Consider the following 24,453-nt stretch of genomic DNA (forward strand, 5'->3'; position numbering starts at 1 on the left):
GTCACACTGGGGGTTTGGGCTTCAACATATAAATTTGGGGTGGGGTACATGAACATTCAGTCCATAAGGATCTTGTTACTCAAAGTGTGGTTCATGGACCAGCAGCTACAAGCATCACCTGGGTGCTCATTAGAAATGCAGGCTCTCTGGCCCCATCCTAGACCTGTTGAATCAGAATCTGCATTTTAATAAGACCCACAGGGAATTCTTATACACATGAGAGATTGGGAAGCACTGCTGTGGGCTGTAGGGATACAAAAAATCTGCTGACGCTTAGGATCCATGAAGTGGAGAGTAGTGGGAAATAAGGCGGGGGCTGCCCTGAAGGCCAGGCTGGGAAGTTTGGACTGACTTGGCCAGCCACTGGAGAGCCATGGAGAGGTATGATTGGAACAGTGCTTCAGGGAGATGAGGCCCTGCCAGTGGGATCCGGTGTCTCAGAATGTCCCCTTCTCCTCCAGGTGCTGCTCCCAGCAGCCAGCTTGCTGCAGCTTATGGATGTTCGGCAGAACTGCTGTGACTTCCTGCAGTCTCAGTTGCATCCCACCAATTGCCTGGGCATCCGAGCATTTGCCGACGTGCATACCTGCACCGACCTTCTGCAGCAGGCCAACGCTTATGCAGGTAATGGGGGGCGGGGCTCCTGTGCTTCCTCCGAGCTTGTGGATTTCATAACCTGGTCTGCTGTGGACTCCTTGAAGATCGTGAGAGGTGTGCTCTGCTATGAAGCAGTTATAATTTTAGTTAGACACAGGTGGAAAGATAATTAACAATGGACGAGCTTAGCTCATTGCCAAGTGGAAGATGATTAATTGCCAGATGGATGATACAGACAGTAATTTTCATGAGAGAAGAGGAAGGAGATCTGAGAAGACTTCGTGGGGGAAGAGTAATTTGAGCTAAATCTTTAAATAAATCTTTTTTGCTGTTGTTTAAGAAAATTTCTATTTTGATCAAAGTGTTCTACGAACACAATTTTAAAAGTCAAATGCTATTGCAAGGCTTATCATGATAAGTGAGAGTCCCCTGCTCTGCCTTTGCACACCATGTCTTACTCCTAGAGCCACTCGCTTTCATTTCTAAAAGAATTAAAATGCAGGTTCTGATTCTGCCATAAGCTGCTTCATCTACGGTTTACATCCAGTTATCTAAATAAAACGTTTGTACCACTATTTTTGGATTTATTAGTTTTAGATATTATCTGTTGACTTCTCACAGAATAAAATTGAGCTTTCATATACTCTTCCCCTCTTTTTATTCTCCTAATGTCATTTCTACAACTGAGCTATGTATTTACAGTTATTTTATCAGAAAACTTTGCTTTCAATCAGAAAGACAGTTAATAATTGCCTTTTTCTTTCTTTTTTCTGCTGAGGAAGATTCACCCTGAGCTAATATCCATTCCAGTCTTCCTCTATCTTTTTTAGTATGTGAGCTGCCAGCACAGCATGGCTGCTAACAGAGAGGTGTAGGTCCATGCCTGGGAGGTGAACCTGGGCTGCCAAAGCAGAGTGTGCTGAACTTAACCACTAGGCCACTGGGCTGGCCTGCCTTTTTCTTTTGCATAGTGAGTGTTACTGCCACTAATTCTTGTAAGACAGATACAACTGAACAGTCCTTCTCAGTATAGCAGATAATCTGTTGATTCCATTTTATTTTTTTTGGAGACATCCTCTCTGCTAGAGCCTGTCATCTTGTTATTTTAGTGGGGTTTTGGGAGAGAGTAGAGATGAATGTGAATGTTCAGTCCACCGTGTTTAGCTGGAAAGAAATCTTCATTGCTGTTTATTTCAACTTGAAAACCAAGATCATGAGTAGCCTGGGAAACGGGTCTGGTCATTTTAATCGATAGAGTCAATCATGGCCACCTTTTTCCTTTGCAGTAAAGCATTTCATTCTTCCCCCTGCCCAGACAAACACTGTCATGGCTGCTGTTCTGTTCTGTGTCTCCGGTACAGCCAATGTCTGGAAATCAGCTGAGGGCCTGCTGGCTGCCCACCTGTCAGCTCCCTGCACCGAGTTAGCCCTTTGGTCCACAAGGCAACAAGCATTTGCTCTGTTTCTTGTCATTCTTTTGTTCTCTGATCAAACCCCAGACTTCGGGAGCCTGAAGAGACTCTCATTTCTGTCTGAAGTCTGTTTCTCAAGACACAAATGGGACCAGTTGTTAAGATGATCTTGATGATGATGATTTTTGTGAAGGACATTCCCCAGTCACCCTAATTCTGGATTCTGCTGACCTTCCTGGCTCTGAACCTTCCCTCTCCTGGCTCTCTGCTGTCCCTCCTGTGCCCTCTTTTCCCTGCATATTCCCCCCTACCTTCCACTTCTTCTCAGGGAGCCCTTTCTCTCCCTGGAGAGGACTCCCCTGCCCAGCCTTTGAAGAGGCTCCCTTCTTGAGGGTGTGCTCATGCTTGGCTTCAGCAGGAGCCAAGAGCTTGCTAAGGCCCAGGTCAGTGCGTCAACGTCTGCTGGTGCGGTGGCAAAGGGAGAGTGCTTAGATGCCAGGAATTCACTCTCTTCCTTGTCTCCTCTCCCCTGCCCTCTCCTTCTACACAGAGTGTGCATGCATGCACACACGGCCATATCCCATCCTTTTTAATTGGCTGACACAATCATCTGAGGTTTGGGGAGTATGCCGAACCCCTGCCTTTAACAAAGTCTCCCAGGTTCTTCTGTCCTGGCTTTTCCCTACGTTCAAAATCTGTGTCTTCTTTCCTTTCTCCTTTCACAGTCTGATGGTGAGACTCACCTGGGGGAGAGTGGGGAGGATGCAGTTGGGAACACATTCATCATCCTGGTGTTCCCTGGCCTTGATGTTGTCGTAGAGATTGGGTTCTGTAGCATGGTTAGGTGTGTGTGCACACGTGTGCATGCAGATAGCCTGGTGAATTATTTTTAGCTAGTGTTTATTGAGCTCTCACTTTGGGTCACACCCTGTGAAAAGCATTTTATGTTCATCATCTCATTTAATATGTACAACAGCTGAGGAAACTAAGGCACAGATAGGTGAAGTAATTTGTTGGGGTCACACAGCTGGTAGAGACAGAAGCAGGGTTCAAACACAGACAGTGTTGACTCCAGAGCCAGTGTTTATAACTATTACATTCTACAGCTTCCAAGCCGTGTTTGGACATAAGGCGGCCCTTTGAATTAGTAAGTGAGGGGAGTTGGTGGCTAGAGTTGGCATTTTCCACTGGAAACCTATGCCTGGAAGCCTGTGCCAGGTAGTCACCAAATCCCAACAACCAGACAGTGTAGACAGATCGCCAGCTGTCTCTGCTAGACTTGGGGTGTTTAGTCATCTTGGGACGGGGAAGTGAGATGTGTGTCTTCTCTTCCCCTTTGGGAGCCTGCCTCCCAGGAGCATGTGGAGTCTGCCCCCTCACTGCATGGTGAGCCCTCCTACTTTCCCTGGCTCGGTCAGCGTGACTTCAGGCTGAGGGCCTCCCTGGTGTGCAGCCCTTCTGTGGAGCCAGTGACCATCTCTGGGATAGCTTTCTGTGCAACCCTCAGCTGTGTGCAGCAGGGAAGTCATATTTTTAAGGTGGAATGGCAATGCAGAGGCTGGTAAGACCTCGATGAAAAGGCATTGGGAGAAGCAATGTGAAGGTAAGACTGTGCAGTGTTTAGAGAAGGAAGGAACAAATAATGATCCCTGTTCCCACCCCCATACCCACCCACAGATGTGCGCCTGCTTTCTTTCCTTGGTCTTGCACTCCTTGACTTTAGATGGAACCTGGTGCTCTCTGCCATTACTGCATTTGAGACAGAGCTGCTGCCTTGTCCTACTGTTAAGTGGAGTTGCGGGAACCTAGTAGGGTCACACACAAGGGGCAGTGTCAGCCCCTGTGGCCACAGGCTTCCCTGGGCCCATGTCTTACCTTAGGAGGTGTCTTAAGTCAACAAACTACAAGTAGACCTTCCAGATCAGAACTAGGGATCAGACTGGGCAATGCTTTGGAGCTGAGTGACACTGGGCCTGTTTTCTCCTCTCTATGATGGGAGCAGTACATCCTGCCCTGTTTCTGGGGTGATTTGGGGATCACGGGGACAAAGAGGAGAACCTCCTGCAGAAGTAGACGCCACCCAGGGCCATGCTCTGGAGCCACCAGGCCAGGCTCGACTTCTGAGGTAGGAGAGCCTCAGAGCTGGGTCCTGGCAGAGGGACAGGACTCCTTAGGTCACCATCACTGCTGCTACCACCACATGCACTTTGGGGAAGGAGGACCATGTCCAGAGCTGCTTTATGTCCAGATGCAAGGGCAGGTATGTCCTGCCTCCCTCGTCCTCCCTAGTGTCTGGCTAGCTGGCCTCTGCCTTTACTTGTCTGTGGCCCCCAGCTTTGCCTCTGAATTCTGCTCTTGTTCCTTCTCCAAGACAAACTTTCTTTTTCTGTTATTATTATTACTGCTGTTGTTATTTGATATCTTAATACAAAACCACTCCTGATTATTAGAGAAAAAGCAGACAGGCAGAAAGAGCAGAAAAAGTACCACAATCCTACCCAGAGTGAACCCTGGGCAGCACTGTGGTGTGTACTTTCCTGATCCTTTTCATCGCATGTGTGTATTTTCCAGCTAAAAAAAAATCTTAGCAGTATATTCTGAACATCTTTCCATGTTACGGTACATTTCTGTACCCTTATTTTAAAGCTCTACGCAATGTATTCAATAAAAGCAACTTATACCCATGGTAAAAAATTCACACAGGACACAAAGGTATAAAATGCAGAGTCAGCCTTCTCCTAGGCCTCTTTCTGAAGGGGCAGGGGGACTATCTTGGGTACCCCCACAGAAGATAGATATTATGCTTTTTAACTTACCCAAATAGAAGCATTCTGTACTCATTGTACTTTTTCTTGACGTAGTACAAAATTAAGTTCTCAGTTGGGAAATGGCAGTTCTTTCCAGACCCTTCTGTATGGGTATGTCTTATTCTTTTCATCTGGGCATCATATGGATGAACGGTAACGTATTTAGTCCTCTATTGGTGGACATTAATGTTACCATTTTTTCCTTTCATATAAAATACTTCAGTGAGAATTCTTATGTGTAATGTTTTGGAGTAGGCTTGCTAGTATGTAAGTGATGGTAAGAGTGTACCTGTAGGGTACCATCTTAGTAGCATAGTGTAGCTCAAAGAGACTATGCATTAAAGAACTGTTTTGATAGATGTTGGCAAATTTCTGTCTAAAAAAAAAGAAGTAATTGTTTCTAAAGTCAGCTCTTGCCTTCTGATAGGTCTTCAGTCCCCTGGTGTAGGCACTGGAGGTGGACACAGCACGGCTCTCGGGGGCTGAAGCACCACCTCTTTCCACCCAGCTGCCTGTTTGGTTTCCTGTTTGGAATGGCCTTGTCTCTTCCTGCTGTGGCAGTCCCTCCTGCTTCCTCTGGATCCAGTTTCCCCCTCAGGGTTATGCCTCAAGATTTTTGCTGTGATATGTATTATTCTGGGAGTGGGAGAAGGTGGGTCTCATATTTAGTAGCTGAATACTCAGACCCTTGCCCCCCAGTGGATGGTGTCACAGTCTTCTTGGGTAGCTGGTAACTGGGAAAGGGACCCTGATGTTTTGCACAGCCTGTTGCTTATGGTTCATTATTATTGTTTCCAGGGACTGCTTAATCTTTAACCTCAGCAGCCAGGGCCAAGGTTTATGAGACTTTGTTGTTTGGTAATTGGACTGCCATGCACTGGGCCATCAGCAGCGCTGGTTGGGAGGGATGTTAATGGGACCCCATTAATGAAATGGCAATTAAAATTCTTTGGACATGTTGTTTACATCAGTCCGTCAAAGCTGAGTTGAAACCCTCCAGCCATGGGATGGAAAAGCCATCGGATTTCACGTGTTCCTGGAGAGAAATGGCCTTCTTTTGATTGATTGAGTCATTTGAGATCGTGGAATGAAGTGATTAAACTAAAAGCAGCAAAGAACTTTGACAAAGCATTTAAAAAACGTGAACCTCTGACTCAGTGAGGGTCAGCTTGTGAAATTGCTGCCTCTAACTTGGCATCATAAAATAATGATGATGATGGTGATAATGGTGGGAGTTTCTACCATTTCTGAACACTTGCTAGATACCAGGCATGGTGCTACATTCTTCATAGGCATTACCTTATTTTGGCCACATAACTACAAGAGGTAGTTAGGATTTTTCCAATTTATAGATGAAGAAGCTAGAACTCCAGAGAGGTTTAGTAACTATGATCACATAGTTTTTAAGTGGCAATTCCCAGATTCATGATGAGGCTGTCTGACTCCAGAGCCTGTGCTCTGAGCCCACTAACTACTTTCACATCCGCCTAGGCCAGTACAACCTGTCTCTCCATGGCAGTGACCTCACTCCTGTCTACCCCTGATTTTCTGCTTCTAACTTGCAGGTGGCAAATGAAGCAGTAGTACAGACACAGGTAGTTTTTGTTTCTAGCTTTTCTCCTTGTTGGGATTTAGGAAACTTTCTTCATTCCTTCCATTCTCTAGGTAACAGGGAACTTTGGTGCTGAATCAATAGCACTGACAACTGGGCAATTTTGATATAGCCCTTTGCTCTGTGTGTATGTGTGTTAGAGAGAGAGAAAGGGGGAGGGATGATATGTATCTTTCTAGAATTAAGTCAGCACGACAGGGGAGCTCATATCCCACCATCCCCAGGGAGGGTGGAGGTCGTAATATTTAGAGTCTGTGGGCTGGTGGTCGTGACCCCTGTGGGAAGAGGTCAGGGTGGGTCTTTGTTATTTCCCTGTAGGCGCTGAGCCTTCTCCTTGGAACAGGCAAACTGTGGGCCCTGAAAACCAAATACTGGTTCAAGAAATTCAAGAAAGCTTACCTCTGCCCTCTAAAAATAGGGCAATAGAGGGCAAGAGAGAGAGATTTAAAGCAGCTCTGTTTTATTTTTTTACCCTACTAATATATTTTCATTCTGTTTGTGAGTCCACCTGCATCAGACAGTCTTTCCTGGGGGGTATGACTAGTTCCATTCAGAGATCCTTATATCTGTTCCCTGGGGCCACTGGTCCTGGATTAATGGGGTTCATTGCATCTCTGCAGGTCAGAGAAATCATAGATGGGTTTTCAGTTCCATTTGATCTGGGCTTGTAGTTTAGATGAACCTGATCAAAGGCTTAGGATTATCTCGTCCTATCAAGAGGGAGGAATGGGACCAGCTTGGGAGGTTAGCTGAACGCTAGCAGCCCTGAAGAGTAGGCAGGGAAGTGCAATAATAATTTTAGAGCACAATGTGTGCAGATGCGCAGGACACTGAGGATTCAGCTTCAAGCCGGATTCCAACAAGACAGACCATGCCCTCAAGGGGTTCACAGTCCCAGTATGAGAGAAAGGTCTCAGATTATAAAATAGGGTGATAAGGGCTTTGATAATTTTTATTTCCTATTTTGGGGGCTTTGGGCACATGGAATATCATTTTGTCTAGCCTGGTGGATGGGGAGATTAGGGGAAGATCTTAATTCAGGAGTTAGGTCTGAGATTTGAACCCGGGACTGAGGCCAAAATGTTTAGAACATTACTACTCAGATTTTTTTTTTCAAAGAAAGGTCTTTAGATTTGCATTCTCTTTCTCTGTCTGCAGCACCCCTCAGAGAGATTCTTAGGGCTCTCTGATGTCTATATTGAATTTTACCCTAATGGCCTGCTCAGGCCAAATTATCATTGTGGGCACTAAGATACTCATCAGAATGTTTGTTGCTATATTCAGACGGCCTTCGTTTCAAAACATGTCTGTACCACTTACTGCTGTGTGATTCTAAGCACATGACTTAGAATTTCCGAGCTTCCATTTCTCCATCTGTAAGATGGGGATATTGATATTCACTTCAGCAGGGCTTTTTAGAGAGGTAAGCGATGTAATACATGTCAAATGCCTAGCAGTGTTAGCTACTATTAGGAATACCCTCCATTTTCTCCATGTCTGCTTCCTTGAAAAGACCCAACTCTGCCCCCAGAGAAAGCCCTCTCCTAGGACTGTGCCACCCAATTTTCTCATCCTTTTAACATCAGGAAGATATGTATATTGCTTGGTGGGGAAAGGACTTGAAGTTATCTGATGCCCTTCCCCTTTTCTGTAATTTCTCATCCAAATGGAAAGGAACAGACCTATTGTGTTTCATTAATCAAGACTTGGAACTTGTTAACAAACAGTGTTTGTTACTTATAGTAAAGCCTGGTGTTTTTTTCCGCCCTCTCTGTTTCCATTCCTCTTTAATGAACAAGAAGCAAAAATACAAGAAAAGTGAGATTTTATTATTGGAGAGTCTCCCTTCTAGGGGCTAGCCCATGGTTAGAAGATGCTACGCCCTGTGCATACCCCACCTATTCCTCAAGCTCTAGCCTGGCCTGCCTTGCTGCTGCATCTCCGGGAGCCTGGCACAGTTCCCCATACTTAGTGGATGCTGAGGAACATTTGTTAGAAGAATGAAGACATAGACCAGGCTCTTGCTAGACTGAAATATTGCTATTCTGCACACAGTCTCTGAATTTTCTAGCTTCCATGCTTTTGTTTATACTTAGCGTGTCTCTCCCAGTCATGGCCCTATGGACTCTGGCTTGGAGTTGTTGGTGCCTTGTCTTACCCATCTTGTAAGAAAGTAAGCTCCTTGTAGGCATCAGCTCTGCATTCTTCATTTTTGAAGAAACATTGCACATGGCATGTCATACATTAACACTTATTGAGCACTTGCTATGGTTTCAGTAAATGAGAGTTACATATGCTTGCTTATTTGTTGCCTGTACACCTTTATGAGATGGGGTACTATGGTTAGCCCCATTTGATGGATAAGACGGCAGCTTTAAGAAATTGAACCTGTATTACCAGGAAGTTAGTTGAACTCAATGTAGTAAAGTGGTTCTCTAAGACTTTTGAGGTCTGCAGCCTCCCCATACGGGACCTGCAGTCCTAAAGGTTGTCTCTGTCGGTGTGGAGAAGCTTCTCTGTTCGAGAGCAGTGCTGCCCACAGAACTGGACTTTGTGAAGCAAGAACGTGGTTGATTATATTCATCCTTCATTTCTAAAGAGTTTCTTAAGGATCTCAAAATGGACTAATATGTGTATCATCTTCAAGCTTCAAAACAACCTTGAGACCTAGGTCAGGTGTTATGGTCCCGTTTTATGGATGATGAAGCCAGAGCCTGGAAGGAAGTGACTGTGAGAGGCGGAGCAAGTACTTGAACCCAGGTCTTCTGACTCTTAGCCAAGGCTCTTCACTACATTCTCCCTTAATACGTTTCACAGCAAAGCAAAACAAGAAAAATCTCCAAACAAATGAACATACGAGTGTTAAAATTTGAAGCTGATCCTCAGAGAGGTGTCTTCTGGGAACAGAGTGGGTTCTTTCCAGGAAGCTACTGGGAAGAGGGCTGACTTGAATACGAAGTCTTCTGGGGGACTCCTGTGTCCCAGGAAATCAAGTTAGCGAGAGCATCCTGTTCTGCGTTTTTCTGTCTCATTGTTTCTTGAATGTTGCTAACAGAAAAGGGACTCTGGTCCCTTGAGTCTGGGGGCTCAGCCCTATTTCCTCAGACTGAGGGGGGAAGGGAAGGAATTTTCTTCTTTGCTGTCTTTCTTTGTCTGTTCCTGCTCATGCTCTGCAAAGCTCCTGGGTCCCGGGGTGCCAGCCTTGAGCAAGAAGCTGCTGCTGCCTTGTTGCCCCCACCCCGCCAGACGCTGCTTCCCGGGAGGATTCCTGAAGGGATCTCAGTGGGACGTTCCAGTTGGGCAAAGATTCAGCCTACTGCAGAAAGAAGGAACCCAGATTCCAATCGTGCAGTGCCCCAGAGGGAGGGAGATGGAGAGGTGTAGGGGGCTGACTACTTTCTTCCTTGATTTATCTTTGAGAATTCCTGGTTTGTTCACCAAGCCACCTAGAATATGCATCACTGTACTTCCGTTTTCTTTCTTTTCAAGATCCAAACCCATCTACTTTTGGCTTTATGAGCTGTGAGGAAGAATTTTTCACAGCCCAGAATTTTACTCTCTCACCTCCTCATTTTCTCTTCACTCTTTTTCCTCCTTTAAATGTCAGGTTTTTGGTCAACCAAAGATAAAGGTGGGAAGGCTGGGTGTGGCTCTGGGCCACAGGGATGTTGGCGTTCGTTTGCCAGATTCTCCTGCTGAGCTCAGCCTTGGCTGGCCCACAGAGCCTCCATGTCCTGTGCTTTGTCACTGTGTGGTGACTGCTTTTTCTCTCCACTATTTCTTGGGTGTTGCCAGCAGATGGGGGACTCTGCTCCAGAAACTTCTTGGACCAGAAAGAGCACGTAGGGAGAACCCTTTTACATTCCCAGCTTCCAGGCCAAGAATGAATTCTCATCATCCAAAGAAGATAGTTCACTTACTTTTATTTTAGAATCTTTAGGAGTAGACACTTTAAAAATAATACTATCTAGTCTTAAATATTTCCTTGTTTAGGGAGCTCCTTTCAATGTCTGCCCTAAAATCCGAGCTTTAACTAAAGACTTTTTCCTGCTGACACGTAGAGAATCAAGAGCAGCTTCTTACTTTAAGGCAGTTGCTTCCCTTCATAAAGGATCTGACTTTTATTCATTTATTTATTTGTTTGTTTGTTTGTTTGTTTGTTTGTTTGTTTTGAGGAAGATTAGCCCGGAGCTAACTACTGCCAGTCCTCCTCTTTTTTTTGCTGAGGAAGCCTGGCCCTGAGCTAACATCCGTGCCCATCTTCCTCTACTTTCTGTGTGGGATGCCTACCACAGCATGGCGTGCCAAGCGGTGCCGTGTCTGCACCCGGGATCCAAACCGGCGAACCCCGGGCCGCCGAGAAGCGGAACGTGCGCAGTTAACCGCTGCGCCACCGGGCTGGCCCCAGGATCTGACTTTTACATCTGTCTTGTGATGTACAACCATTTCCGAGATTCAGGATGGACAAGCTTTAATTGTGGCTTCCGGTGATGTCATTAGGCCGGTGGCGAGCAAGTTGGGAGCCCTTTTTGTCCAGTGAAAGATGAAAAGATTGTTTATTATTCAATCTTTGAGAGTAAAATATTAACATTTAGGGAATCCGGATGAAAGGTAGGCGGGAATTCTTTGGACCTGAAATTATTTCATTATGAAAAGTTAAAAATGATTTTGGCAAGAAATGATTTAAACCTTAGTTCTTTGTTTGGTTTTTAAGAAGTTAAAGAGTGTGAGAGAGGGCCTTAGCACACTCTGATTTTCCTTTTCATTATTCAGCTACAGCAAAGTTGATATTTCAGCAGCCTCCCAGGGATGGAGGAACTCTGAATCTCACTTGAGGGCCTGGCCAGACCAAGCTGGGGTAGCCCTCAGGGGGAACTGGGAGTGTAGCCTTCTGGAATTATCCAAGAAGCTGCCAGGCCAGAGCAAGGCCATCAAAGAAGGAAGGTGGGGAAGGCCTAGAGCCTGGAGGGCAAGGAGCACAGATGCTCCCCGGGGCGATGGTGCAAGGTTGTGAGAGAACTGAGGAAGGAGTAGGCCTGGGGCAAATGACAAAGGATCTTGTGATCTCCAGCGTCTGCTGTACCAGGAATAGTCAGCTCTTGGGCTGGCTCACCTTGGAATAGCTTGCAAAACACTTTCACAGTTCCTTTCCCTTCAGAGCATGGGAGGGAGGCAAGACAAGTGGTTTTCTCCCCATTTTACGGATGAGGGTAGTAAGGCCCAGGGAGATGATGCTGTTGGCTCAGGGACACAACTCTCAAATGACAAAGTCAGTATTTGAATCTAGGTTCCTTTTTTTTTTTTGAGGAAGATTAGCCCCTAGCTAACTGCTGCCAATCCTCCTCTTTTTTGCCAAGGAAGCCTGGCCCTGAGCTAACATCCATGCCCATCTTCCTCTACTTTCTGTGTGGGACGCCTACCACAGCATGGCGTGCCAAGCGGTGCCATGTCCGCACCTGGGATCCAAACCGGTGAACACCGGGCCACCTAGAAGCGGAATGTGCAAACTTAGCCACTGCGCCACCAGGCTGGCCCCAGATCTAGGTTCCTTTTTATGAAGTGTATGCTCTTTCACTGGCATTTCGCTGTCCCTGTAATTGCAGGATGGTGGCCTGGGCAAATGTCAGGGTAGGAATTGTCACCGGTGTTTCCCTTGTATGAAACTCAGGCCTGTGAGTTTTGTCTCATTCTAGATGTCCACAAATTCCCCTCCATCTTGCAGCCTCCACAGGCCTGGCTGCCATGGACTGTTCCCAGCAATGCGGGACCAGCAGTGTTGCCACCACAACTGGACGGAGGCTTAGCTGGGCCTCTGTGAACCAGAGACTCGCTATAGCAGGCTTGACTTAGGGCAGGAAAGGATGACCCATTCTGCCAACCTGCTAATGCTGACTTCCTACCAGAACCCCCAGAGACTTAGAGCCCCACTTTAGCTCTGATCCACTTTTGTTTGGCTGAGCTGCACAGGGCACTGTCTGCAACTCTGCCAGCTTGCGCCTTAAGGGGAAATGAGCTCAATTAAGTAGGCAGGTCCCAGTGAGGCTTTTCTGCAATGCCGTTATTAATCTCATGGAGCATGGAAAAAACATTACCTTGCATGTCTCTGCCCCATTTTCCTCTGTGTTGATGTTCAGGACGGAGGATCACGCAGGAGGATGCCTTTGCTGCCAAATGAAAAGGCTAGTTTCCCTCCAGCCAGGATGGGCTGTCTTTCTTTCTGCCTCTCTGCCTCTCTCTCTTCCTCCCGCCTCCCTCCAAAGGCCCCAGGACCCCACTGTGAACCCCACAGATTGTCATGGCCTTGGTTCATGGAAGGGCAGGAGTGTGTTATAACTTTGTTTTCTGAACTTCTGCTTTTTTTGGAACAGAGCAGCACTTTCCAGAGGTGATGCTGGGGGAAGAATTTCTTAGCCTAAGTCTGGACCAGGTGTGCAGCTTGATATCCAGTGACAAGCTGACCGTTTCTTCAGAAGAGAAGGTATGGCATGGCTCTTTGGTGACACAGGAGCCTCACTTGTGAGGTGGTCACGGGAGGGACTTGTGGTTCAGGGAGATCTTTTCTCTTTTTCAGAGAGAAAAAAAAGGAGCTTATTTGTCATCCCTTTAAATTAAAGAAACAAAAAAGGCCTTCTGGCTTATGACCATTCACTTCCTGAATCCTTTAAAAAGAAATAACGGTGGTGATGATGATGGTGACAGAGCTGCCCCTATTCATGGAACGTTGACAGTTTGCCAAGTGCTGTGCTCAGTGCTTTATGATGTTGGGCTCACTCAGCCTTCACCACAGCCCTGTGAGGCAGGCATTGCTGTTGCCCCACTTGACCGATGAGGAAGCTGAGACTCAGTGGAGTTAGTCAGCTTGCCCCAGGTCACTCAGCGGATCACTGCGAGCTGGGGTCTACCTGTCACCTGATCTTAACCGCGGACCCACGTGGCCTCTTGTAGTATCATTAAGCATTTAAGCCAGAACAAACCGGTGAGAACATCTATTTCAAAAAGGGATTGAATTTTCACTGATGAGGAAATTGAGGCCCACAGAGGGGATAGGAACTGCTGAAGGTCACACAGTTAGTCAGTGCCCATGCCGGGACTAAAGCCCAGGTTTGTTGACACCCAGTCTCCTAACTCACTGACCACATACCTCCTCCTTTGTGCCAGAAGCTTGACTTCTGCCCACTGCTTTAGCTGACCTGTGACTGCTGACCTGTCTTACCTCTAGGCCTTCCCTATCGCTGACTCTCTGCTTGGATTATTCTCCCTTTCCGATATATATGTTACATCTTCTTTATCCATTCATCCGTTGATGGACACTTAGGTTGCTTCCATATCTTGGCTATTGTGAATAATGCTGCACCGAACATGGGGGTGCATATATCTTTCTGAGTTAGTGTTTTCCTTTTCTTTGGATAAATACCCAGCAGTGGAATTGCTAGAACATAGGGTAGTTCTATTTTTAATTTTTTGAGGAGCCTCCATACTGTTTTCCATAGTGGCTGCACCAATTTACATTCCCACCAATAGCGCAGCAGGGTCCCTTTTCTCCACATCCTCATCAATACTTGTTATTTCTTGTCTTTTTGATAATAGCCATTCTAACAGGTGTGAGGTGATATCTCCTGGTGGTTTGGATTTGCATTTCCCTCATGATTAGTGATGTTGAGCATCTTTTCATGTACCTGTTGGCCATTAGTATGTCTTCTTTGAAAAATGTTTATTCAGATCCTCTGCCCGTTTTTAATTGGCTTGTTTTTTTTTTTTCTATTAAGTTGTATGAGTTCTTATATTATTTCCTCATTTATAAAGTGATGGTGGTAATAGAACGTATTCTCAGGATGGTTGTGGGGATTAAATGGGATAACATAAGTAAATGCCTGGTTTAGTACCTGGTACCTAGTAGGTGCTTGATCAGTGCTAGCTGAGTTTATTATTGATCTTGCATCTGGAATTAATTCCTTTCTCCTCTGTGTTCCAGGATAACACTCACCTTGTTCTGCTTTTTATTATAGTTAGTTCTGAGCTGATCTTACCTCCTCCCTCCCTAATGGTACGGACCATGTCTTATCTCTGTGTCCTCAGAAATGCTCAAGAAATGTCTCTTGAATTGTCCTAGTCCACTCTTAGTGTCCAATAGCCTCAAATAATGGCTGTTATCAATGGAATATTTAAGGAAAAGCCCTTGAAAAGGATTTTACATTGGAGATAAGGCTGTGTCCAAAGGCACATGTCCAGAGTATGAGGTGAAATACACAAGCCCCTGCCTGTCATACTGCAAAAGTTTGGTCAAGAACAAAAGCAGGTTTCTATTGGCACTATGGGCTGTTCCGAGACTTCAGAGGAATCTCTAGAAGATGACTGGCACAACAAGCTGGACTCTCCCTTAGGCTCAGGGAGGAATCTCCTTCCATTAACTGAAGTGAAACAGCACCTCCGGGGAAAGAATGCCTGTGGTCAGGCCATGGGCCCCTTCCTGCCCCAACCTCAGCAACGGAGAGGATTCCTTTGTTCTTGCTGAGCCTGTTTACTGACTTCTCTGGATTGTGCTACCCATTTGACACAATTTAAAGGGATGAACCAGTCAGTTGAGTGGCTGTGTGAATGTTGTGGCAGTCGGTCACTTTAGGTCCTGCTTGAGCAGGTCCTCAAGTGTCGTTTGAGAAAATGGGAGCAGTTATATAAGCAGCAAGATTTGGATCAACTTGGGAGTGTTTGGGTTGAGAAGGAAGGACCCTATTACCTTGAATTCATTCTGGCCCATCCTTCTCTGAGATCGTAGTAAGGTTTCTTCACGTGAGGGCTTATCTCTGCTTGCTATGCCAGGGTGGGGGTGGAGGTGGGTGTTGTAGTGAGAGGCATTACAGTACCCTGGAAACCACCTGGGCTTTGGACTCAGGCAGACTTCCATGGTTCCATGCTTGGCTTCATGATTACTAGTGTTTGACCTTGAGAAGTCACTGGTTTCTTTGAACCTTAATTTCCTTCTGTGTAAAATGGGAATAGTTAAGAGTCTCTCCCTTACAGTCTCTCCCTTATATATAGTTGTCATGAGGGTTAGAGATAAGTAAATATCAAATATGGTGTTTGGCAGGTGCTCAATAAATGGCAGCTGCCATTGTAATTACCACGATCCTCTATTTTGAGGCACCAATGATAATAGCAATAATGTCAATTTTTGCCATTGATAATGGTAAAATAAGCCATTGAGTTAATTTTATCTTTCCAGAAACAAACAAACATGAAATTAAATATACTCGCTTAAAAACTGTCTATAGTGGCTCTTGTTTATTCATATACTTATGTATGAGTCGCTCTTTCTGTAGAATCAGTTAGGCTATAGGTATTTTTCACATTAATTAAGTTGTGTTTCATATTTAGTTCTTATCATAAAGTGTTACTTTGGAGTTCTGTGATGCTTTTCGGAAAGTAGATTACTCATGATCTTGATGCCTTGGTACATTTAAGATTAGCAGTGTAATTCTGAGGCTTATGGGTCTGGCGACATTCTCTTTGGCTAAATCCATAGTTTTATTTCCCCTGAACTGATCACATATTGCTGGAAGTTAAATAGCTGGAAACTTCTGACAATTAGATGTTCGTCATTTAAATGCCGGCCCTTTAGACTTTGAAAATTCTGTGATCTGTTCCAGATTTGGTGATTTCTACTCCATTTAATTAAATTGCATATGATAGGCAATCTCTTGCATGCACAATAGATTTTTCTTTCAATATTGCATTATAGTGAAATTTTTTGAGTGTATGTGAAGTAATATCAGGGACCGTAATTTGAGTTAAAATTCAACTGCATTTTATGTTAACATTTGCAGAAAACTCAACTGAGTCAGTAATCAGATAACCTGTATTTAGCTAAATCCACACTTGAACAGCAGTATCAGCTGTATTATCACTGACTTCTCTGCCTGCAGCCCACAGGTTTCTTTCAACATCTATTGTAGAATGCAGCCAGATTTCAGACACTAAAATGTGAAAAATCTATGCATCTTAAAATAGAGGAAATGTGGTATTTTAGTGTTAATGATGATTATAAGTGTCAGTGGCTGGGTCCAGGCAGCTTGCTTGTTGGGAGTTTGAAAGGTACCATAGGTTCTGCAGGCAAGAGTGGCTGCTGTTCAAATCCTGGTTCCACCGCCTTAACAGGCTGAGTGACCTTGGGCAAGGTATTTATCTCTCACCAGAATGTGTGCACCATATATAGTCAGGAATTTTGTCTGTCTTATGGTCACTGCTAGAGTGGTATCAGGTTCATGGTAGACACTAAAAAAATATCTCTTGAATGAATAAGTAAAAGAAGCTCTCTAAGTCTCAGTTTTCTCATCTGTAAAAGGAGGGTAATGATAGTGTTGTATCTAATAGAGTTGCTCTGGAGATGAAACAAGATGACACATGGAAAGTGCTTTGCACACAGGAAGTGTTCATTACCGTAAGATATGATTATTGCTGCTATTATTAGTAGTAGTCCTACTGCTGCTAGTAGTCGTAATAGTAGTAGTAGTTGTAAGAGTTGACTGGGGTCTTTCTTAAGGGGACGCTTTTCCAAGAGCCCCTATTGGTCTGGATGGTTGGCATGACCTGGGGCTTGGTGCCTATCAGGGGCTGAGAGTGGTAGTGGCCTCTTGCGCCCCAGCACCCCCAACCCTGTCTGGGCCTCTCCCAGGGCTCAGATACCGTTCTTCTTCCCACTTCACTTGCTTTTGCCCGTGCCGTATCTCCTTCCCTGTACTCTAACTCCTTGAAGGCTGTGTGGGTACCTCAGCCATCTCTGTGTCACGCACCGTGCCTGACACAGTGCCCCGGAGGCACCAGCAGGTGCTCATCAGACCTTCCCTGAGGGAGTGAAGAGGCAGGCTGGGGCTGGGCTTTGCTCTGAGCCAGCTGAGGTTATGGGAATAATTTTAACATTTTCCTGGAGAATAAGGACAAATGTGGGAACTAGAGGTCAGAGAAGGGCATGGATCTTTGCCATTTTCTCTCTTGTTTTTCCTTCGTGTAGTTTTTGGTTTTGTTTTAAAATTCCTGTTATTTGAGAGAGGACAAAAGGATCTGTGGGAGTCACAAAGCCACTAGTTCTTCGGGTAGGGCCTTCCCCTTCCTCCCCGACCCTCACCCCACCCCGAGAAAGAGGCAAGATGCAGAGGAGCAAGTCCCTCCCAGTTGCCTGAGTCTTCCACGTGGGAGGTGATGCAGGGTCAGAGCGAAGCCTGTGCGCAAATAGCCTGTTTCTTGTGTTCCCCTTGGAGGCTCTGACCACGGACAACTCGGTGACCCAGCGGCAGGGGAGGCAACCTTCTGGGACAAACACACTCTAAGGAGAAGAGATAAGACTCCTGAGTTCCATGCAGTTTTGCTTCTGAATTGCTAGTTATTGGACTTTTTGAATCTTTGCTTTCTTAGCTGGTAAATATGTTTCTACTTCTCACGAATTCCATCCCTTCTTATGAAACTTGAGGCTTTTCAGAGTGAAATGGCCCACATTTTCACACATACAGGTCAGGAAGAAAGTGGCTAGGTCTCTTCAAAAAATTAGGTTAGTGTCAAGTATGTGTTGTAATGAGAACTACTGGTTAGTTTCTCTCTGCACGATCACATTTTTTAATGTGCTATTATCTCCTAAAACTGTAAGCAGGGGCCAAATTCTGATACCTTATCTCCTGGAAGGGTAATTAGGCCCTGGTCTCCGGGGATCATTAGTGTTGTGTGCCCTCCTGTCTGAATTCCTAGCCTCCCCAGCCAGCAATGGGTGTGAGATAAAGGCTGGACCTCTTCACCCAGTAGGCTGGGCTTGAGTGCTTGCTGCTGAGACATTATCTGGTGATTGAGCAGGTATATCCTATGCCTGGGCTGGGCTGTTGGCAGCCCTGCCTTGCTCTGAGGTCAGCATTAGAGCTGCCAACTTCTCAGACTGCAAACAATGATCTGGCCTGGGCCCCTGCCTCAGCATTACTTTTTTTGCTCTTCTCCTTCGGAGAGTGCAATTCAATAAGCATCTATGAGCAGAATACCATAGCACTATGACCAACAGTCTACCTTGACTGCTCACTGTTCTCCAGCTACATTTCACAAAAAATATTTTTTTAAAAAATGTGGCATTTGTATTGAAGTGAGTTCAGAGACATGAACAAATAAAAGTGGGAAGCTCAACTTTTTGCAAAGTGAAACACTCACATAGCTAGCACCCAGATCAAGAACCAGAACCTGGGACTCCCTTCTGTCATTACCCCCAAACATGAGAAGTGTAGCTACTATCTTAACTTCTTATAGGTCAGTTTTGCCAGTTTTTGAACTTTATATAAATGAAATACCAGTGTGTGTTGTATGCTTTTGTGTCTGACTTCTTTTTGCCCAGCATACTGTTTTGCACATTTCTAGTTCTTACAATAACTCACAAGGCAGACATTATTGTCTCCATTTTGCAGAGGAGGAAACTAAAGCTTCCTAATGGTAGATAGTTCTGTGATTTGAAGCTGAGCGTGCCTGCCTACCAGGCCCCTGCTGTTTATTAATGATCCCCGACTGAGAGACAGAGGTGAGTGATACTTAGTCATTACTATTTAAGCACTCAGTCTGGTGGGCCGACAGACCGAAAACATGAATCCATAATATGTGGCCGAGAGAGGTCGTTGCCTGTCATCAAAGTTGGAGGAAAACACCCTGGAGTATTTTATTCCAGGTTGCTGGTTGAAGGCCGTATAGAAAAGGGACTATTAGAGCTTAAACTTGGAGAACGCGAGTAGGATTTTGGACAGCCATTCAGGTTGAAGGAATTGTAGTAATAAAGACATAAAAGTTTGTAGTAAGTTACTGTGCTTGGGGGAAAAGTAACCCGTGTGATGAGAATCAAAGGTCTTTGCGGGGGATAGTGGGAGAGGAGGCTGAGAAGGGAGTGGGGGTCTGTGGAGAGAGTTAAGGAATGAGGACTTTCTTCTCTGGGTCAGTATTTACCCAACTGTGTGCCATAAAACTACAATATTGTGAGACGTTTGTAGGGGTTTAGGTAAAAGAAAAGAAGGAAGGTTCTCAGGTCAGATCCACTTAGGAGTCAGCGACTAAACAAACAAACTACGTTAAGGAACTGCAGGACATGTCAGAGCTTTTTTTGTTAATGAGCTTTGTGAATCTCTAAAGGGAGTTCAGGCGTGTGGCATGATGTGTTGCCCAGGCTCATTTGGTCCCAGAACCCCTTTGCTCCCGGAACCCCTTTGCTTCAGAATGTCTCCTGCCTGTAGAATTCCAAGGAACACGTTATAGAGAATGGTCTTGAGAGCACCTTTGGTTGCCACAAATATTCTATGATTTATTGCATCTGTTGTTTTTCCTTTTGGCAGTTCATTTCATTAATGACGTATAATTTTTGGTTGTGAGTCCATCTTCAGAGGGTATTATGTTCATGGTAGTCTGGGTTGCCCTGGGCTGTGGAGGTGCCCCTATAGGGCAAGTTTACTGGTTAGGAAACAGTTTTTATATTATTTTTTTGTCTTGAGTTTCCCCTGTACCACCTGGATAATGTCAGTTCAAACCCCACATGTGTATGTGGCGTGAGCTTTGGGTTCTGATTTCTTGAAGAGGAAGTTTTTATTCCCCCGGCCACAAGAGATGGCAAGCTTCCTTCCCCTTCCCATGGCAGACAGGTGGGGTTCATCTAGCCCCACTTTTACAGCTAGGGCAACACTGTGGTCTGTGTCCTAGGAGTAGCCTAGGCATTCTACTGATGGGACTCCAGTCCCAAACCCTTAAAGCTCATGTGTGAACTCTAGAGGCCTGTGAGCCATTTTGTCCTCAGCTTCCATTCAGCTCCCAGACTTGAATTCCTTCTCATCTAAAACACTTGGGCATTTCCCTCGTGCTTTTGAGTATGGCTCAAATCTTATTTTTTTTTGTAGTACATCCTTTTCATGTGCTTGAAGCTATAGGGGAAGATTTCCTTCCATGTCAGCTCAGTTCACCATATTGACTGGAAGGCATTCTCCATCCCCGTGTCAGGCTCCAATCATTTTGGGATTCATGTCTCTCAGCTTGCAAGCATTTTTATCGAAAACCATTGTGCTTCAGTCCTTTTCTTTGTCCATTGCAGAATCATGGTGAATGTCTTTTTGCTGGCTGTATGCAGCAGTGGAAAGCTGAAGAAGCATTTCCAAGCAAGGTGGTGTCACTGTTTTAGTTTTGTCATCATTTTTGTTTATATGAAGTCAGATATCTGGCAGTGTACTATTGTAGGAAGAGAACCGTATGCCCAATCCTTCCTGCTTTGATTAATTTATTCATTCTCAAGAAGCATTTATTGAGTGCTGTCTATGTAGCAGATAGTGTGTTAGTCGCAGGAGAGACAATGATGAACAGATAAACACAAGATCCCTGCCTTCATGGAACTTAGAATCACATGAGGGAGACGGATTTTATCAAATATTTACACCAATAAATATATAGCTGCAAACTGTGCCATGTGCCGCGGAGGAAATGGACAGGGTGCTGTGAAAGCGTCACTTGAAAGCTGTGGTTCTAGTTGCTGCTCTGTCACCAATTAGCCAGGTCATGTTGGGCAGACCACTTTCCCTACTCTCTGCCTTACTTTCCCTTTTGTGAGTGACTCTAGCGGTATTACAGGGCCCTTGTGAGTCTGAAAAAAAGCAACTACAAGAAAGAGCTTTTAAGTACCCTATAAACTTTTATGATAATGGTACTGTCAGAAAGATGAATGCAACTGGGTAGATCTTCTAAAGTCTGGGGAGCCTTCAGACCAGGAACTCTCCCAGCCAGTAATATGCTAGTAAATGCTTAACGACTGGCTCTCCAAAAAAATTTCCAAAAGCCCCGATTCGTTTGCTGATTCATTTGCCAATTTCCATGGTGTAAATATTTCCACCAAGACTGATTTCAAACTACCAGTGTAATGTCCCTAAACACTGAGTTGGGGAAAAACATGCATGATGAGCTCCAGCACCAGCACACCACCGCTCCCAGCTGTCCTTGGTGTTGTGTGTGTCTATGAGTTGGGAGTTTGGCTAACATAACTCTTGTTAAGCTTTGGTTTAAGAAACAACAGCAGAAATCTGACAGAATTATTCTTGTGTCTAGAAGTGCTGTCTTATTGATTTAAAATCATGGCAGCAAATTTGGCAAATGCTATTCGCTCGACCCCTGGGAAAGAAAATGGTACGTACTGGGGATGCACCAGGAGGGCTTAAAGGATTGTAATGAAGATGATGGGTGTAGGAGTGTGGTTTCCCAACTCACCAGCGTGCCCAGCTTTCTCAACTAATTGTGCCTCTGAGATGCAGTATTGCCTAACGTGAGAACTTGGAATTTTGGAATTAGAGGTGAGTTCACATCCCAGATCCACTATTTCCTGCCAGTATGACCTTGGACAAGTTGCTAACCTCTCTGAGGCTGTTTCCTCATGTGTAAAATGTGAGCAGTGATACCTACTTCACAGGTTTTTGGTGCACTAAATGAGATCCTGTGTGTAAAATGCCTGGCATGTGCCTGTTGTTAGTGATAAAGTTAGTCCTTCTCAGATCTTGAGTAACAAATCAGGTCCATGTGCAGGATCCTAGCCTTTCCCCTGACGTTCTCAAAATCAGCTTATTTTCTCCTGGCCTGTGTTTTGCTGAGAATCACCCTTAACTGGATCTTTCCCCTTGCCAAGTCACTGCCCTGCCCATTTTAACGTGAGTCCTTCTTGATTCTCAAACACATTTTGAAAGCAGAGGTAAGTGCCCCAGAGTTCCCCACTTTACTCAAAGTGTGCAGGTACAGTCCGGCTTGGCAGCCTGTGTAACGAGAGTGGTGGGTAGAAGGATCAGGTTCATCTGGTGTGCTCTGGCCAAGGCTTGTGCTTACTTTGGAAGCGTGGTGAGCCAGGGACTGTGAAATCCAATTTTCTCCAACTCCTTTCCACATAGCAACCTTGTAGCAGTGAAGAAATTGGTTCTGGAACATGAAGCAGTGAGGAAATGTTGCTATTTCTTTGTTTAAAAGTGAAACCCTAAACAGGCCTTGTGTCAGCTGATTATTTCATCGTGGGACTCATAAAAAGTATTTTCATCTAAGTAGACATCACTCTATCCCATGATTGAAGCCATAGGGTCTCTGCTTAGATTTTATAGACCAGGGGTTGACACAGTTTTCCTATAAAAGGCCAGATAGTAAATATTTTAGGGTTTGGGGTCCCAATTCACCTCTGCTGTTGCAGTGCGAAGGCAGCCGCAGACAATATGTAAATGAGTGAGTGTGGCTGTGTTCCAATAGAATTTTATTTATGAAAACAGGTGGCAGCTGAATGTGGCCTGTGGGCTGTAGTCTGCCAACTGCTGCTGTAGACGTTTGAGAGGCCACTGAGGACTATGGGTGAGAGCATGAGCACTGAGTGGGGTTTGTGTGCATCCAGCCCTGCTGCTTCCTGGCTCTGGACTTAAGCGAGTTGCTTAGTAAGGGGCAGGAGCGTCTACTCTTTGGGTTCTCATGAGAGTCCAGGGAGACATGTCTCTGAGGAGTGTGGTGCAGGGCCTGGCATGTGGTGGATACCAGCTGCTGCTGCTGCTGTTACTCAGTGCCCCCTTGCCTCTGCCAGTCTCTTGATGGGAGGGGCTGTTGAGAATGATTTTAGGCACACTGAAGGCTAAAGCTAGTTGGCAGTTTATTTGCTTGTCTATTTTTCAACCACGAAGTCTAAAAGCAAAAAATATGCAGCCTTCTCTAGTTGCTGAGAAGGTCACCATTGTTGCCTGTGCTGTGGCTTTCACAGCTGAGTAGGTAAACAGTGCAACCAAGTGGGACCAGTTAGACAAGTCAAGCCAAAAATAAAGATAAGGTTAAATATCGACTTCATTAGACTCAGCTTGCCTGTTGGCTTTTATAACAAAGACTAGGCTGGTTAATGGGGATGGGCATGATCAGTAAACCCTACCTTCTCAAGGACTTGCAGTTCATTCTTCTGCAAAGCTTTCTCAACCAGCCACCTGCTCTGTGCCTGACATTGTGCTAGGTGGCAGGAGGTGCAGAGACAGGGCAGGAGGTGCAGAGACAGAACAGGAACCCTTTTCACCCTGTAAGAGCTCACAGTCTAGTCAAGTGGAGCAGAAGGAAGTGTAGATAACCACAATGCAAGGCAGAAGGGGACTGTGGCTGCCCACCACCTAACCCAGCAAAGCCAGACTTCTCCAGCATCCTTTGGTCTGCAGTCTGCTCTGCTCCAGCCTGGGCAGATTCCACTGCCTTCTTACATGCTTATTCTGAACTCATTTGACCATTCATTCATTAAAAAAGTATTTCAGTGTGTATTATGTGCCAGCAAATAAGACAAGGTCCCTGTTCTCATGGATCTTAAGGGCTAGTTGAAGAAACACAGTTATTCACAAAACAATGCTGTGAGGGTGAGAGACATAGCTGTATAAGATATAATAATAAAAAAACCGAACTAGACAAGGAGGATTTCCATGGTGTGTGTTTGTTTGTACACATGTAGGTTATTTTATACAGAAATGGGAGCAAACACTGCATACATACTGCGTCTCTCCTTCTGTCCCATTCCATTCATTCTCTTTCCTTCCCTTCCTTTCTGATGGATTCCTTTCTGAGTCCTTGTCCAATTTGAGCTATACCCGACCTGACTTAAGTATGTATTTAGGAAATAGGACCAAGCATTTTAGGGGCAAAGCATCATTAGCATGTCAATACACACAAAAAATATAGTTATGTTAAGAAAAATTAGAGGTTTCTTCCTCCTCCCTCCCCACCCCCCCAGGAGACATGGCTTCCATTTCAACTTGTAAAATTTGAAATTGTAAATTTTGTTGCAGTATTTTTCCATTTCCCTTAGAATTTCTTTTCTTCTCCCTTCCACTTTTTATTTTGAAAAATGTCAAACTTATAGTAAAGTTTGAAAGAATGAATGTTCATATTCTCTTTACCTAGATTCACCAGTTAACATTTTGCCTCATTTGCTTTCTCTCTCTCTCTACAGATTTAACCTTTTATTTTGCTGAATCATTTGACAGTAAATTTCAGGTATTATGAC

The 24,453-nt window shown here is 45.0% G+C and overlaps 1 protein-coding gene across 8 annotated transcripts in view; it reads left to right on the top strand.

The window, feature by feature from the left end:
• Positions 1 to 24,453, top strand: part of KLHL3 (kelch like family member 3) — a 133,971-nt gene that overhangs the window by 67,288 nt on the left and 42,230 nt on the right. For 6 of the 8 annotated variants that reach the window (XM_023617647.2, XM_023617650.2, XM_001504327.6 and 3 more), the window contains 2 exons: positions 462 to 624; positions 12,797 to 12,906. In XM_023617647.2, the coding sequence (XP_023473415.1) occupies positions 462 to 624; positions 12,797 to 12,906 (273 nt within the window). The remainder of the gene's footprint in view (positions 1 to 461; positions 625 to 12,796; positions 12,907 to 24,453) is intronic. The other 2 variants (XM_070234278.1, XM_023617651.2) reach the window with 1 other exon arrangement.

Source organism: Equus caballus, chromosome 14 (genome assembly GCF_041296265.1).
Source record: "Equus caballus isolate H_3958 breed thoroughbred chromosome 14, TB-T2T, whole genome shotgun sequence".
Lineage (NCBI taxonomy): Eukaryota > Metazoa > Chordata > Mammalia > Perissodactyla > Equidae > Equus > Equus caballus.